We start from the raw sequence: 13,610 nt of genomic DNA, 5'->3' as shown, positions 1-13,610 counted from the left end.
TTACACCCATTTTCGGTTACGCATGTGAATCGTCACCTTCCTTATCAATTGTTACGCCTCCCGCATCTATTTCATTGTAATGTATGTTCTATAAAAGTCATTTCTTGTCAATAATGTATGTACTTCACTTCCTGAACCTCCGTGGTGATGGAACTTGGAGCAACCGATTATAATCGATCATTGGAATAAAGCCCATTCCGAACCTCTAATACCACGGATTCTGCCTCTTATTTACTGAGCTATTTTTATTATGTTTCCGTATCAAATTAAGTCCCGGTAATTAAATTATTTACCACATGAATGGCGCCCGAACAGGGACACTTTCTCATCTCACGCGCCGGCGGTGCGTTGCAGGCCCGGTCTCCTGCCACAGCTGGACGGACAACAACGCGTACCAGCAGGATTTCCTGTATCTCCCTCCGGTCAAGCGGGGGCGACTGAGGCTGCGATCAACACCCAGACGAGGCGGTGAGAAGTGCGAAGTATCCCGACCAGAGCCTAGCTGAGAGAGCAAGATCCGAGGTATACAGAGGCCCACCAGTTTCCGAAGTCCCAAGTCGAGTCCAGTGTCCGAAGCGTTCGAGTCGAGTCCAGTCCGGTTCAAGTTCAGCCCAGTTTCCGAGGCCTTCCGTTTCCGAGCTACCCGGTGAGTACCATTACTGGGGAGGCGTTCTGGCGTGCACATAAGTTGTGCCGGTCCAGACGGGTTTGGGTACACAAATCCGGTCTGCACTGTTTCAGCAGTGTATCTGTACTGTTTAGCAGTATATCTAGTATATCAAGTATATAAATTCAGAATAATTCAGTTCAAGTCGAGTATCATGTTTAATGATTAAGTTTTTCTTAGATCATCGTCATCATCACTGTTGCCCAGTTAAATGTTATATGTTAAATGTTTATAGTATGACCTGCATATTGTGGTATGAATGACTGTTCATTATTGTGTTTTATTGTATTAAGTTTGTTCAAGATCAAGTAGCAGATCAGTTCTCAATATGCCGCTCTTTTCGAAATTAAGACAAATCACAACCAGAAAAGGGGTACTCGAAGAAGCTGTTCCCATTCCTCCTAGGGACACTCCAGGGTACTTCATGTATCATAAACATGGCCTAGACGCCATATTATTTCTCGATTTATGGGTAGACTACACTAAGGAATTACCAGAAAGTCAGAGGTGGCCCGCAGCTGGGACCTGGGATGCAGAGTGCATCGTGAAAGTAGAGGAAGAATTATGGAAAAAGAAGGCTAGACAATCACAGAAAGACGCCATTGAATTATGGCGTAAAGAATCATATAGACGTACAGAAAAAGCACGTAGACAGGAAGAGAAGAGTAAAGAAAATTCTAATGAAGTCCGAGAAAATCTATTAATTAAAGAAGGTGCACGAGTGAAATCAGAACAAGTAGACAGACAAAGAAATGCCCTTATGAATGGTATGTATCCCCTTCTGGCTGAAGGATTACCTAAGGCTACTCCAGGGATACCAAAAGACTTGCCACCCCCATTATTTCCAATAAAGGTACATCCTAAGGGGCATCCTAGAACCGCAGAAGATGTTTTTCTTTCCTCATATTTAGATGACGCAGCTCCCGAGTATGCTAACCCCGCCCCACATAGACCGTTGGCCGGGGAGGTTCAACGCCAAGATCCAGTACCTGTACCCTTACAGCATCAAGTTCTGACACAAGTTCCGGCAAGCACATCTGTTTCTGCATCTGTTCCTACAGCTACTTCTATAGCTGTATCCACACCTATAGTTGCTGTATCACGTTCAACGAATCCTTTCACACCTGATACCCCAGATGGGGCGACCGGAGGTGCTACCAATATCTTTTCTACGCCACCTAGAATAAATAAACTTACTTTTCAAGAGTCAGCACATTCACGTACCCCCAAACTCATAAATGCCCGTACGCTTAAGGAACTTCTTGTAGATTGTAGATATGACCCTGTGCCCGGCAAAGAGGACGAAATGACCCTAGCATCATTACGTATCAGACGAGCCGCAGTGTATTTAGGGAAATTACCAGGAATGACTGCGCATCTAGATAATATATACCATTTTGTTCAAACAGGGCGAGATTCTGAATGTATTAACAGAGCTATGGAATACCAGAAAGTGGAAATACAGGGGGAACTGTTGCGTTTCCTCATAAATTGTGTGATCAGAAATCAAGACCGACCGGGGGTAGACCCGGAAGCAATGCAAATTCTTACCAGATGGAGCCAGAATATATCAGAAGGGAGACATGATAAGCAAAACTGTATAATAGCCATGTGCCGAAAGATCCGTAAAGAAATAGAACGCCTACACGAAGCAAGATTAGCGGTAGACCAGTTCGAACAAAGCGAGGAAGAAGCATCAGGACTGCCCACAGGACAGTCAGAAACTATAGCCTATGTAGGGAGAGGAGGATCTTGTAATAGTACTAGATGTCTTACTGATCCGATACGTCCGATGTGTCTAGAAAATAACAGGAAATTTCAAACACCAATAATAAATATAAGGTCTAACGAGCATTCATTCCAAGCAGCAGATAAATTACTCCGAGAACGAAGGGGTTATCATTTTCTCGATTCTATGGATGAACAAGAATTAGCCAGGTCAGCTGTCCATTGGGTTGACAGTCCCGGGAAGTATAGTGATGACACAGTAGCACACACATTTTTGAATCTCACCCCAGATGAACAGCGTTTAGCTGGGATTTATATGATTCAACAACTTCTTATACTATATAAAAGCCAACATTCAGATCCTGGTCCCTTACCTGATATATTGACCGAATTACTCACGAATAGATGGAGAGGTTCAGGTACTAAGCTAATTAAAGAAATACTAGAATCAAGAAAGCAGTACATTCTTTTTATATGCCCAGAACATGTCTCACTGCCCATCAAGGAAAGAACCATGTATTACATGGACAGACAGAATCCCTTACGAGAAGTGCACCCAATAAAGGGCGAGGACAATCAGTTTAAACGTGTATATGTGTATACGCCCATATCGAAAATAGAATTGTTAGAAATGAAGAAAGTGGTACCCAGTCATGACAAAGACCCAGCGGGTTTCCACCGAGAAATTAAAGACATGTTACTCATGGGAGAGTATACCTACCCCGACATTATGACAATATTAAAGGTATTAATGCCTGCTGGCATTTATGAAAAACTCAAGGAAAAAGAGTGGGAGGTAGGAGACCAAAAGATAGAATGGTCAGCTTTAGAAGCAGAGGAGAGGGCCCGAACTGCAGGAGCAGGGCTTGGGGATAAAACTAAAGCACTACCAGGTTTACTAGTACAGGTACTGCCACGTTTATTAACCACGAAAAAGGAAGACTGGGGTGCAATTTCAGCCTGTAAACAAAAGCAAGATGAAGACACTAGTGATTTCTATGCACGATTCGAAAAATGTTTTGGTATAAATAGTGGTATAAAAGCGAGTAGCGAATCATACCCACATCTGTTTGTGACAAAATTAGTTGAAAATTCCTTGCCCCAAGTGAAGAATAGAGTATTAAAATTCGAGAGTACCTGGCAAGGTAACACTCCAGCACAAATGTTACAAATGTTACAGTATCATCACAATAGAATTAGAGAGGAACAAGATCATGAACAAAGACGCATGAAAGACACGAAAATGAAAATGCTAGTCTCCCAGACAGTTCCAGCTGAAGGACATAAAAAGGGTACGACACATTCTGGCGATTTAGCAGGACCTGTAAAAGGGATATGCAACTATTGTAAACAACTAGGTCACCATGTACACGATTGCCCAGTCCTGAAGCGTAATATCGCCACGGGTATTACAAAAGAAAGACCACGGCCACTTAGACAGGATCAGAATGAACGAGGAGCTTTGCAGCATGCACAGTCCATGTCAGCTCCACCACAGACTATACAGTTTGTGCCAGCCGCACCAGCGCTGCCTGTTGCTGCCACGCAAACCACGACACGACAACTGTACCAGACCGCACAGTATGACTATCCTGATTATCAACGATATGCATGAACCAGCCTAGAGAGGGAAGTTGACTTACCCCTTATCGAGATCCCTGTAGATCAAGAAGGACCTTATGTACATAGTGAATTATTAGGCCAAGACAGAAAATTTTTACTCGATACAGGGGCAAGTCGAACAACAATAAAACGTAGTGAAGTTCCAGGGGCACCCCTCTCAGGCTCACAGAATATTTCCCTTGGTTTTTCAGGAAAACCTATTGTTAATGAAGTGTCACAACCTCTTCCACTTACGATAGGACCTTTGACCCGAACTACAGATTTATTGCTTACTAAATCATGTCCAGAAAACCTGTTAGGAATAAAAACATTGAAAGCTCTAGGAGCTATAATATGTTGTTCTCCGGAAGGAGTAAGATTGTTTTTACGTGATTTTAAAGGTCATTATGTGTCTAGAGACATGGATCCCCGATTGCAGACTTTACCTACACATCTATGGGCACAAGGCCCTACTGATGTTGGTCGCATGAATATTACACCATATCGAGTCACATTAAAGGCAGGAGTGGTACTACCACGAATGCGACAATACAAGTTACCACCAGATGCTGTAGTGGCTTTACTGCAGATCATTGACGAGCTCATTGCCCAAGGAGTAGTTGTGGAAACAGACTCCAATGTATGTAATTCACCGATAATTCCGATTCTCAAACGAACAGATCCGAAGGCCCCGCCAGTATATCGATTGGTTATTGATCTGCGCGAATTAAACAAGTGTATTGTGCCACAATTCCCTGTGGTCCCTGATATCTCATCATTACTGACAGCTATTGATTCCGAAGCAAAATTCTTTACTGTAATTGATCTCAAAAATGCCTTTTTCAGCGTCCCAATAGATCCGGAAAGCCAATATTTGTTCGGATTTAGTTTAAATGGACGTAGCTTTAAATTCTCACGCGCACCTCAAGGATTTACAGAAAGCCCCAGCATCTATAGCCAAGCACTGAAACGAGAACTTGACAGTATCCACATGCCAGTTAACACTGCTTTGCTTCAATATGTCGATGATCTGCTGATCACCGCCCGAAGCGAACCTGAATGTGAAAAAGCATCACTGACAGTTTTACAATTTCTAGCTGAAAAGGGTCACAAGGTGTCCCCTTCTAAGCTGCAATTCTGTGTCCAGCGAGTTATTTACCTTGGTCACTCGCTGTCCAAGGAGGGAAGGCAGCTTACACCAGACCGCATTCAGTTAATAGCTAACATGCCAATACCCAAGACACAAAAGGAGGTGCGGGCTTTCATAGGCCTCACTTCATATTGTAGGCAGTGGATCCCTCAGTATGCATTTTTAGCAAAACCACTCATTCAGTTGACAACACAGGAGGCAGCCACATCGACTGTTCTCCCTTGGACTCAGGAACATACACAAGCTTTTGAAAGCCTAAAGAAAGCTTTATGTCAAGCACCTGTTTTAGCAACGCCATGTTACAGAAAACAGTTTACACTCTTTGTTACAGAACGCGAAGGTACTGCCTTGTCAGTACTCACACAGGAACAAGCAGGAGCACACAAACCATGTGCTTATTTTTCTAGTACATTAGATCCCGTAGCTCAGGCTTTGCCTGCGTGCCTAAAATCAGTGGCAGCGACAGCTTTAGCAATCAGACAAAGCGATGCCATAGTGTTAGGACATCCATTGACAGTACAAGTACCACACGCAGTAGAGGTTCTTGTGAACCGAACGCAAACACAACATTTGACTATAGCAAGACTTACAGGGTACGAACTAACATTGTTCCAGCCACATATAGAAATCAGACGTTGTAACACATTGAATCCTGCCACACTTTTACCTGTAAATGGAACAGACCCACTAGCCCATGACTGTATTGATGTTATTACAATCACGACGAAACCCAGACAAGACTTAACAGACGTCCCATTGTCAGACCCAGACCTGACGTTGTATGTAGATGGTTCATGTATGAGAACAAGTACAGGAGAGCTAGTGGCCGCGTATGCAGTCACAACAGACACTGAAGTCGTTGAAACAAATCGTATTAATACCTTGTCAGCTCAAGCCGCAGAGCTCGTCGCTCTGACACAAGCCTGTATTCAAGCCACAAATAAAAAAGTCAACATATACACTGATTCACGTTATGCATTCGGAGTCGTACATGACTTCGGCGTGCTGTGGCGAGAGAGAGGTTATTTAACTTCTCACGGTGCCCACATTCAGCACGGACCCCTCATTCATGCCCTATTAGATGCGATACATCTACCGACTGCAATATCAATTATGAAATGTAAAGCTCATACGAAAGTCCCTGATATCATTTCTCAAGGCAATGATCTAGCCGACAGAACAGCTAAACAGACTGCTCAAACACAAACATCCGACATGGCAAAGACAATAGTCCCGACACATTGTATGACGGTTAAAGATCCTACTCTTGACGTAATTGATATACAGACACATGCTACACCAGAAGAAATAAAGAAATGGACCGAATTAGGAGGGACCCAAACGGATCAAGGATGGATGATGAAGGAAAAGTCTGTGTGGTTCCTTCCTGATTCAATGGTCCAAGTTATAATTAACACTATACATAGTCCAGCACATCTAGGAGAAAAAGCTATGCTAGATAGCATTCAACATATTTGGTTCAACAAGCATTTACGAGCAGCAGCCAAACAAAAGGTCCGTACCTGTATGATCTGTTGCCAGTTCAACCCAGGAAAAAGCGTTCCCGTAGAGCAGGGTGGATTTCATCCTCCTAATCACCCTTTTGAAGTCCTCCAGATGGATTATATCCAGATGGAACGATGTCGAGGATTCAAATATGTTCTCGTAGTTGTTTGTGCTCTTTCCCGTTGGACGGAGGCATACCCGGTTTCAGATTACACTGCCCCGACTACTGCCAAACAGTTGGTTCGAGAATTCTTCCCACGATACGGTTTACCACGTGTTGTTCACTCAGATAACGGCCAGCCGTTCTCATCCGAATTAATGAAATACGTTTCACTTTTGTTAGGTTATCAGTGGAAATTCCACTGTGTCCGACACCCCGAAGCAGCAGGTCTCGTAGAAAGACATAATCAGACTCTGAAAATTAGATTGTCCAAAATATGCAGAGAGAAAGGTGTCGACTGGGTAGTAGCATTACCAGTTGCACTCTTTTACACGAGAATGGTAGCACACTCTCGTACAGGGCTATCCCCGTATGAAGTGATCTTCGGCAGACCACCAAATATGTGGGGGACGCCTATGCCACGAAAAATAACTGATATTGACTGTAATATGCTGACAGATTACTTGGCTTCCTTGATGTCTGCACTACAATCTTGTCGTTCACAGGTAGCTGCAGCCTTTCCCGACAACACTGAGGTGAAATCCCTTGACGTAGTTCCGGGGGACCTTGTTCTTGTGAGGAATTTCGACCGAAAGACTCAGCTGGAGCCCAGGTGGAAAGCACCCAAATTGGTCCTGCTCACCACAAGGACAGCCGTGAAGATCGAAGGCAGAAAGGGATGGATTCATTCAAGTCATATCAAGAAATTTCATGGACTTCCTTCGGATGTGAATAGCCCACCTCGTGTGTCTTCACCCATTGACTCAAAACTACCTTTGGCTGAGGCCAACAGTCAGGAACTTTATAAACTGAAACTCAGGCCTAAACCGTCGGACGATTTGATTGTTTAAGTCCTCTCCAAGGTGAAGCGGTTGAATCTGTCTCCGACATGTATCCCTTAGACCTGAATCATGGAAAATTGCGAAAAATGTTGAAACGACAGGCGTACTGTAAATCACTGCGTAGCCATTGCATAATGACGTTATTAATTTTGTTTTTCTTGAGTCTTTTAATAATTACTGCAAGTATATTGTTGCACATATATTATCCTATTTCTAGACATGTTTACAATGTTACTGCTGAACATTCTTTTAGTGAATTACCTCCGCTTGAGTTGTCTTATAGATTTGCACTGCGCAATAATACGTTTATTAGTATGTTGCATCATTCCCATCAGGTTAGCAATGCTACAAATTGTTGGATATGTGGCCGACTCCCTCCCTATCAGAATTATAAAGGAATTCTACCTCTCTTTCCATACCCGTTCACACACAACGGCTCCTGTGGAGCATGGTTTAGTTTAATTAATTCCCAAGATTCGAACTCTGCAGTTTATCAAGACAATAGGGTATGGGGAAATCTGAACTTAGTTTTACTTAAGGTCTGCCACCCCAACAAGGAGGGACTTCCCCAGAGAACAGGAACTGATCTAGAAAATGAAGTATATGGATTAGGTAATTTTACACTTAATCTTATGATCCTAAATGTCGAATCCGAAGCTACTCCAATTTTGCCCGCTATGTCAATATTTCCAGTAAAAGGTGAATTATGTGTAAGAAAGAATGGTTCCATACATATGGGCCATAGTAGATGCACCACTGTAGTAGAATTTAGTGATCAAGGCAAGTCTACATTTAGAGCTTCCCGCCATTCCTATTTCATATGTGGTCAGACGGCATATGTACGTTTGCCTCTAGATTGGGATGGTACTTGCTACATTGGATTCCTTTTGCCACCTGTTTTTCTAGCTCCCCCTGATTATCACAGAAACACTCATTTAGTAAATAATAGAGTAAGGAGAGATCTCCCAATAGTCGACTACACTGAAACAGCATGGGAAAAATACACAGATTTCAATAAAGGTCTCTTTCCCTATATAGGTACTGTTACTAATAGTAAGCTGATACGTAGATTAACTAGAACCCTTGAAGCAGTAGTGAACGAAACTATTTCCGCCTTAGGCAATTTAACAGAAGAGCAGTCTGCTATGCGGATTGTTGTGCTTCAAAATCGTCTTGTCCTTGACGTCATCCTGGCTGATAGGGGCGGAGCTTGTAGGGTCATCGGATCAAGCTGTTGCATATTCATACCAGAAAATTCGCCCTCTGTATATAAGGCCATAACCCGCCTTCATAAGATTGTAAGCCAGATACACCAGAATCCAGGCACCTGGACTTGGTCCGGTTGGTTTTGGAGTGTATTATCTACCTTTGGATGGAAGGTCCTATCTTTCCTAGGTATTGGCCTTCTCATACTATTCAGTTGCTGTCTATGTCTGCAATGTGGACCAGCGATTTGTGGTCTGTGTGCCACATCGTGCATTCCACATCAAGATTTTCATTCAAGATCCCGGAAGAAGAAAGAAGAACAAATGATGCTATATGAACAGATCAATGGATTAATGAAGATTGATATCTCTTGACGGGCAAGTAGGGGACAAGGAGGGAATGTGGAAATATGGATTTTTCTGGTCAGTTATGTCCCCTATCTTGGACCCCAACGGTTCTATGTGCATGTTACAAGTACATGTATGTTCCCTCCAGCTCCAGTTATGAAGACGCAAATACATGTGCGTCCACTGTTAACATGTCCTCTGTTGATCCGCCATGAATGGGCCGGATATTCCATTCCTAAGTACGAAAGGCCACCGCCTTTATATGGTTCACTTATGCCATTTTACAGTCCAGGCAAGTAGGCCCGATTCTGTCATCAAGCTTCTCTTGCTTTCTGCCTCTGAAAGCTCCAGTCTGAGCCTGCATCTGTGACCATGAACTTTGTCTCATTCTCTGCGCGGCTCACGAAGCCTGACATCAGCTTGCTGCCTGCCAAGAACTGTATTTCACCTTCGAAAATTATCTGCTCCGTTCCCTGCCCGATGCATTCCTGTCTAGTAGTTTAAGTAAACATTCTTCCAGCTACCGAGCAAAGGCTCGGCTTCTCTGTCTTTATGCAAGTAATTCATAGCCCTGTTACTATGGAAAATTCCTGCCCTCGCATCTAGTGTAGACACTTAGACGCTTGTGCACGCACACACAGTCAGTATAGAATAGATTTTGTCCAAGAGTCCTTCCTTTGTGGATAACATAGTTCTTTAAACATAGGATGTAAGATATGATTTGGGATTAGGTTGACTTGACCCCCCAGACTTCTTGTCTCCACATGTAGAGCTAAATGTCAAGTCCCCCTCACCCCCTAGTTGCACGTCAATCACACGTCATACTGCTGCGCGCGCATCTATGCCAAGTATAATATTATAGATCCACCTATATATGACATCATAACCAATTATGTTCCTTTTTACTCCTCATTACACCCATTTTCGGTTACGCATGTGAATCGTCACCTTCCTTATCAATTGTTACGCCTCCCGCATCTATTTCATTGTAATGTATGTTCTATAAAAGTCATTTCTTGTCAATAATGTATGTACTTCACTTCCTGAACCTCCGTGGTGATGGAACTTGGAGCAACCGATTATAATCGATCATTGGAATAAAGCCCATTCCGAACCTCTAATACCACGGATTCTGCCTCTTATTTACTGAGCTATTTTTATTATGTTTCCGTATCAAATTAAGTCCCGGTAATTAAATTATTTACCACAGTAAGAGAATGAAAGAGACCTTTTTTCCATTTAAGGAGATAGTGACATTAGTGTCCATGTCCTCTAGTTCTTCCAAAAGGAAAAAGGAGAAGGAGACCGCCTGCAGTTGTTAGGATGCTTTGGAGTACAGGTGGACAGGATGGGTGTGAGCGTGGAAGCTGTAAAACATACTCTTTTTTTTTCTCAGTTGAGGTTGCTCGTGCATCATTAAATACATTGTCTTGGGTTAATGGAGAAAGCCCTCACACCCCTGAGTTCAACTAGATGGGTGTGGGAGTTAACTGGTTAAGTCACTGGGACTCCTTGGTCTCTGTTGAGCTGTGGAAATTATCTGGTGCTTCCAGCTGAAGCATCTCTTCTTCTACTGTAGGTTTCACCCTAAGGGAGAGGTAACTCTTACAGGTGGTTTGGAGTGAATAGATACAATGACAGGGTTTCCCTTGGAAGAGGGACCATAGTGCTTGGAGAGTACTACGCAATTTTGACATAACTGTGCCTACCTTTTACAGCTGAAGGACATTGTCTACTGAGGGAGCGAAAAAAATTATTCCCATTAAAGGTGAGGTCAAAGATTGAAACATGCTAATGAACATGTGGACAAACTGGGGTTTAATGCCTTGGCGGCCTTATTGGTAATGTCCTGTAGTTTATAGTTTGGGAGCAAGTGTGAATACCTGTTATGCTCCACGGCACAGTTGCTGCGCATTACCGTGCCGTATGGCATTTCCATTAGCCTATTTAAGGGAGAGACCACCTAACTGGCAATTTTTTATACACATATTTCTAGAGACAATTGATCACCTTGTCCATCCGGTAGAATAACACCTCGCCCCTCAGGAACTTTGGTCTCCTGCCTGGTCAGCATGCCCCATCTGCAGTTTGCAGTCCCCATAAACCCATCAGTGTGTTATAATTATAACTTTTTTACTTTCCAGTATCCCCCTTTTTGAATTATACATCAATCATTCGAATATAATTGATGGATATGAAATGCACATTTATTCATGTCACTGTTCATTGCAACGTGATAATCAAGTCTGCCTGAATGTAATCATGTTATTCCATCTGAATGAAGTTCTCTGTTCCAATACTTGTTTTGAAATTATGAACACGATTTCATGGAAGCTAGTGATTCAACTACTTGTTTATTATTATTATTAAGCAACAGGAATGTTTTCACAGAATTTAAGGAAGTGAGACATTGAAAGGTTCTTTTTCTGCTACTTGTTTATTTTAAAGAATTCAGCAATGACCAGACACATTATAAAAGCTAAGAACACAGTGTGAGAGGTAGAGAGGGACTTCGTACCAGAGACCTGGGTCCGAAGCCATACTGAGTTGTCTCACCTTCGTCTTGCCGAAGGCTAATGGGAGAGCAAAACCAAAGGGGATGATGGACGGAGTGTTGAACATTGCAAGCACTCCCCCCAGTCTACTGATCTGGGTTTAATCCATCATCATTCTTTTGCTCACTCTGCCACCCCAGTTCAGACATGGCGATATACAAATCAGTCTGACCCTGTGCCTCATGGGAACAGTCCAGCCCGAACTGCCAAGCCAAGTCTTCCCTGGACCGGAAACAAGCATCCTGGGACCGGTTTCAGGCTAACAGCCCTCATCAGCCAGGCCAGCTTGAATCCAGTGGCAAAGTGAGCAAGGGACCCACGTCTGGGCATACCCTGCCAACTTTGGGCGAACAAAGCAAAACCAAAGGGGATGATGGATGGAGTGTTGAACATTGCAAGCACTCACCCCCAGTCAACTGATGTGGATTTAATCCATCGTCATTCTTTAGCTCACTCTGCCAAGGCTAATGGGAGACACACATAGCGTTCATTCTGCAGGCTTATCTGTCTGTCGATGCAGACGAGAATAGCAGACCTTGTTTTTATACTTAAGCAATTTTTCTTTATTTACAGTAATCCTAAAATATTTTTGAGTCAGTCACCACAGTGGTACTAATATGAAGTGTTTGTTTCAGATACCTGGCTTTTGTGAAAATGGATTTGCCACCAGTTTACCACATGTGGACGGATATGTAAACTGCGATGTGCTGGTTGGATACAAAGCTGTTTATCGAGTCAGCTTTGCAATGGCAATATTCTTCTTTCTTTTTGCTATACTGATGCTAAATGTCAAAAGCAGCAAGGACCCACGCGCCCCAGTGCACAACGGGTATGTATATTGGACATCGGACATGATTGTTTCATTGGAATGCGTACAGTTATGGTTGGTTCTTTACACACGTATAATTGCACATCATTTAAATAAAATAAAAAACAAATAGGGTTCAGTAGAGATACTCCCTGGCATCACTGTTGAGGCTTGGAGGTGAGGGAAGGTCTCATTTCAGTGGTATTCTCCACACAGCATTTCTGTTTACAAAACGTAGTTGTTTCCTGCTTGCAGCTACATGTTGTGGTCTCCATTGCTTCCCTGCCCCGCCCCATGCAATTAGGACACATTTAATGCTGGTGAGGATAATGGCATCCCTGCTGGAGGTATCCTAAATCATCAAATAGCATTGGCTCCACCGAGATCATCTAGTATTGTAAAATCAAGAAATACTTGTGCATCCGTTAATCCTACCTTCTATGATTTTTTTAGTTTTTAAATCCTATATTTGTCAGCTGATATATCTTTCTTTTCTGTTGCTCAGCATTCACATCACCGAAAAGTGTCAAATCGGATGTCCCTCTTTGGTCTTTGTGTTAAAATAGCATTTACACTTTAGACCTCATATTTGACATACACTTGTATCCGTGCCTGCAGTGAGTCATTATTTCAATACTAGGCCCTACCATGTTAAATCAGTCAAGAAAATATATTCCTTTCTTGGCCACAGATAGTCCGTTTACGTGATAAAAGTGTACAACATTTTTGACTTGACTAAGAAAGGAAGTTACACATTCTGAATGTATCAACCCCTATCAGGCTGCTAACATGCAGGCAGGCTTCTTCTTGATGTCCAGGAATACATTCTACCTGTCCGGACAATGGGTTGGCTATTATTTTAAAAAATGTAAGTTAAATTCTGATGATTGTTGCAAGGGTGGCCACTGAGAAAGGTTCAGATTATTTTAGTCCAGCGTCCTCTTGATTGCTCTCGGCCTATGGCCACGGCCTGTTGCATCTACTTATGGACTGCCGGGAGCTTCGCCTCTGGTTCATTTGACTGTGTGGCGTTGCATTG

The 13,610-nt window shown here is 42.9% G+C and overlaps 1 protein-coding gene across 1 annotated transcript in view; it reads left to right on the top strand.

Annotated features, from left to right (window-relative positions):
• The window catches only part of SERINC3 (serine incorporator 3), a 161,443-nt gene that overhangs the window by 58,213 nt on the left and 89,620 nt on the right, over positions 1–13,610 (top strand). Inside the window, exon 3 of the mRNA XM_085619321.1 lies at positions 12,399–12,592. Coding sequence (XP_085475447.1) covers positions 12,399–12,592 — 194 coding nt within the window. The remainder of the gene's footprint in view (positions 1–12,398; positions 12,593–13,610) is intronic.

The sequence above is a fragment of the Triturus cristatus genome, chromosome 7, assembly GCF_964204655.1.
Source record: "Triturus cristatus chromosome 7, aTriCri1.1, whole genome shotgun sequence".
NCBI lineage: Eukaryota > Metazoa > Chordata > Amphibia > Caudata > Salamandridae > Triturus > Triturus cristatus.
This window is presented reverse-complemented; position numbering and strand designations above follow the sequence as displayed.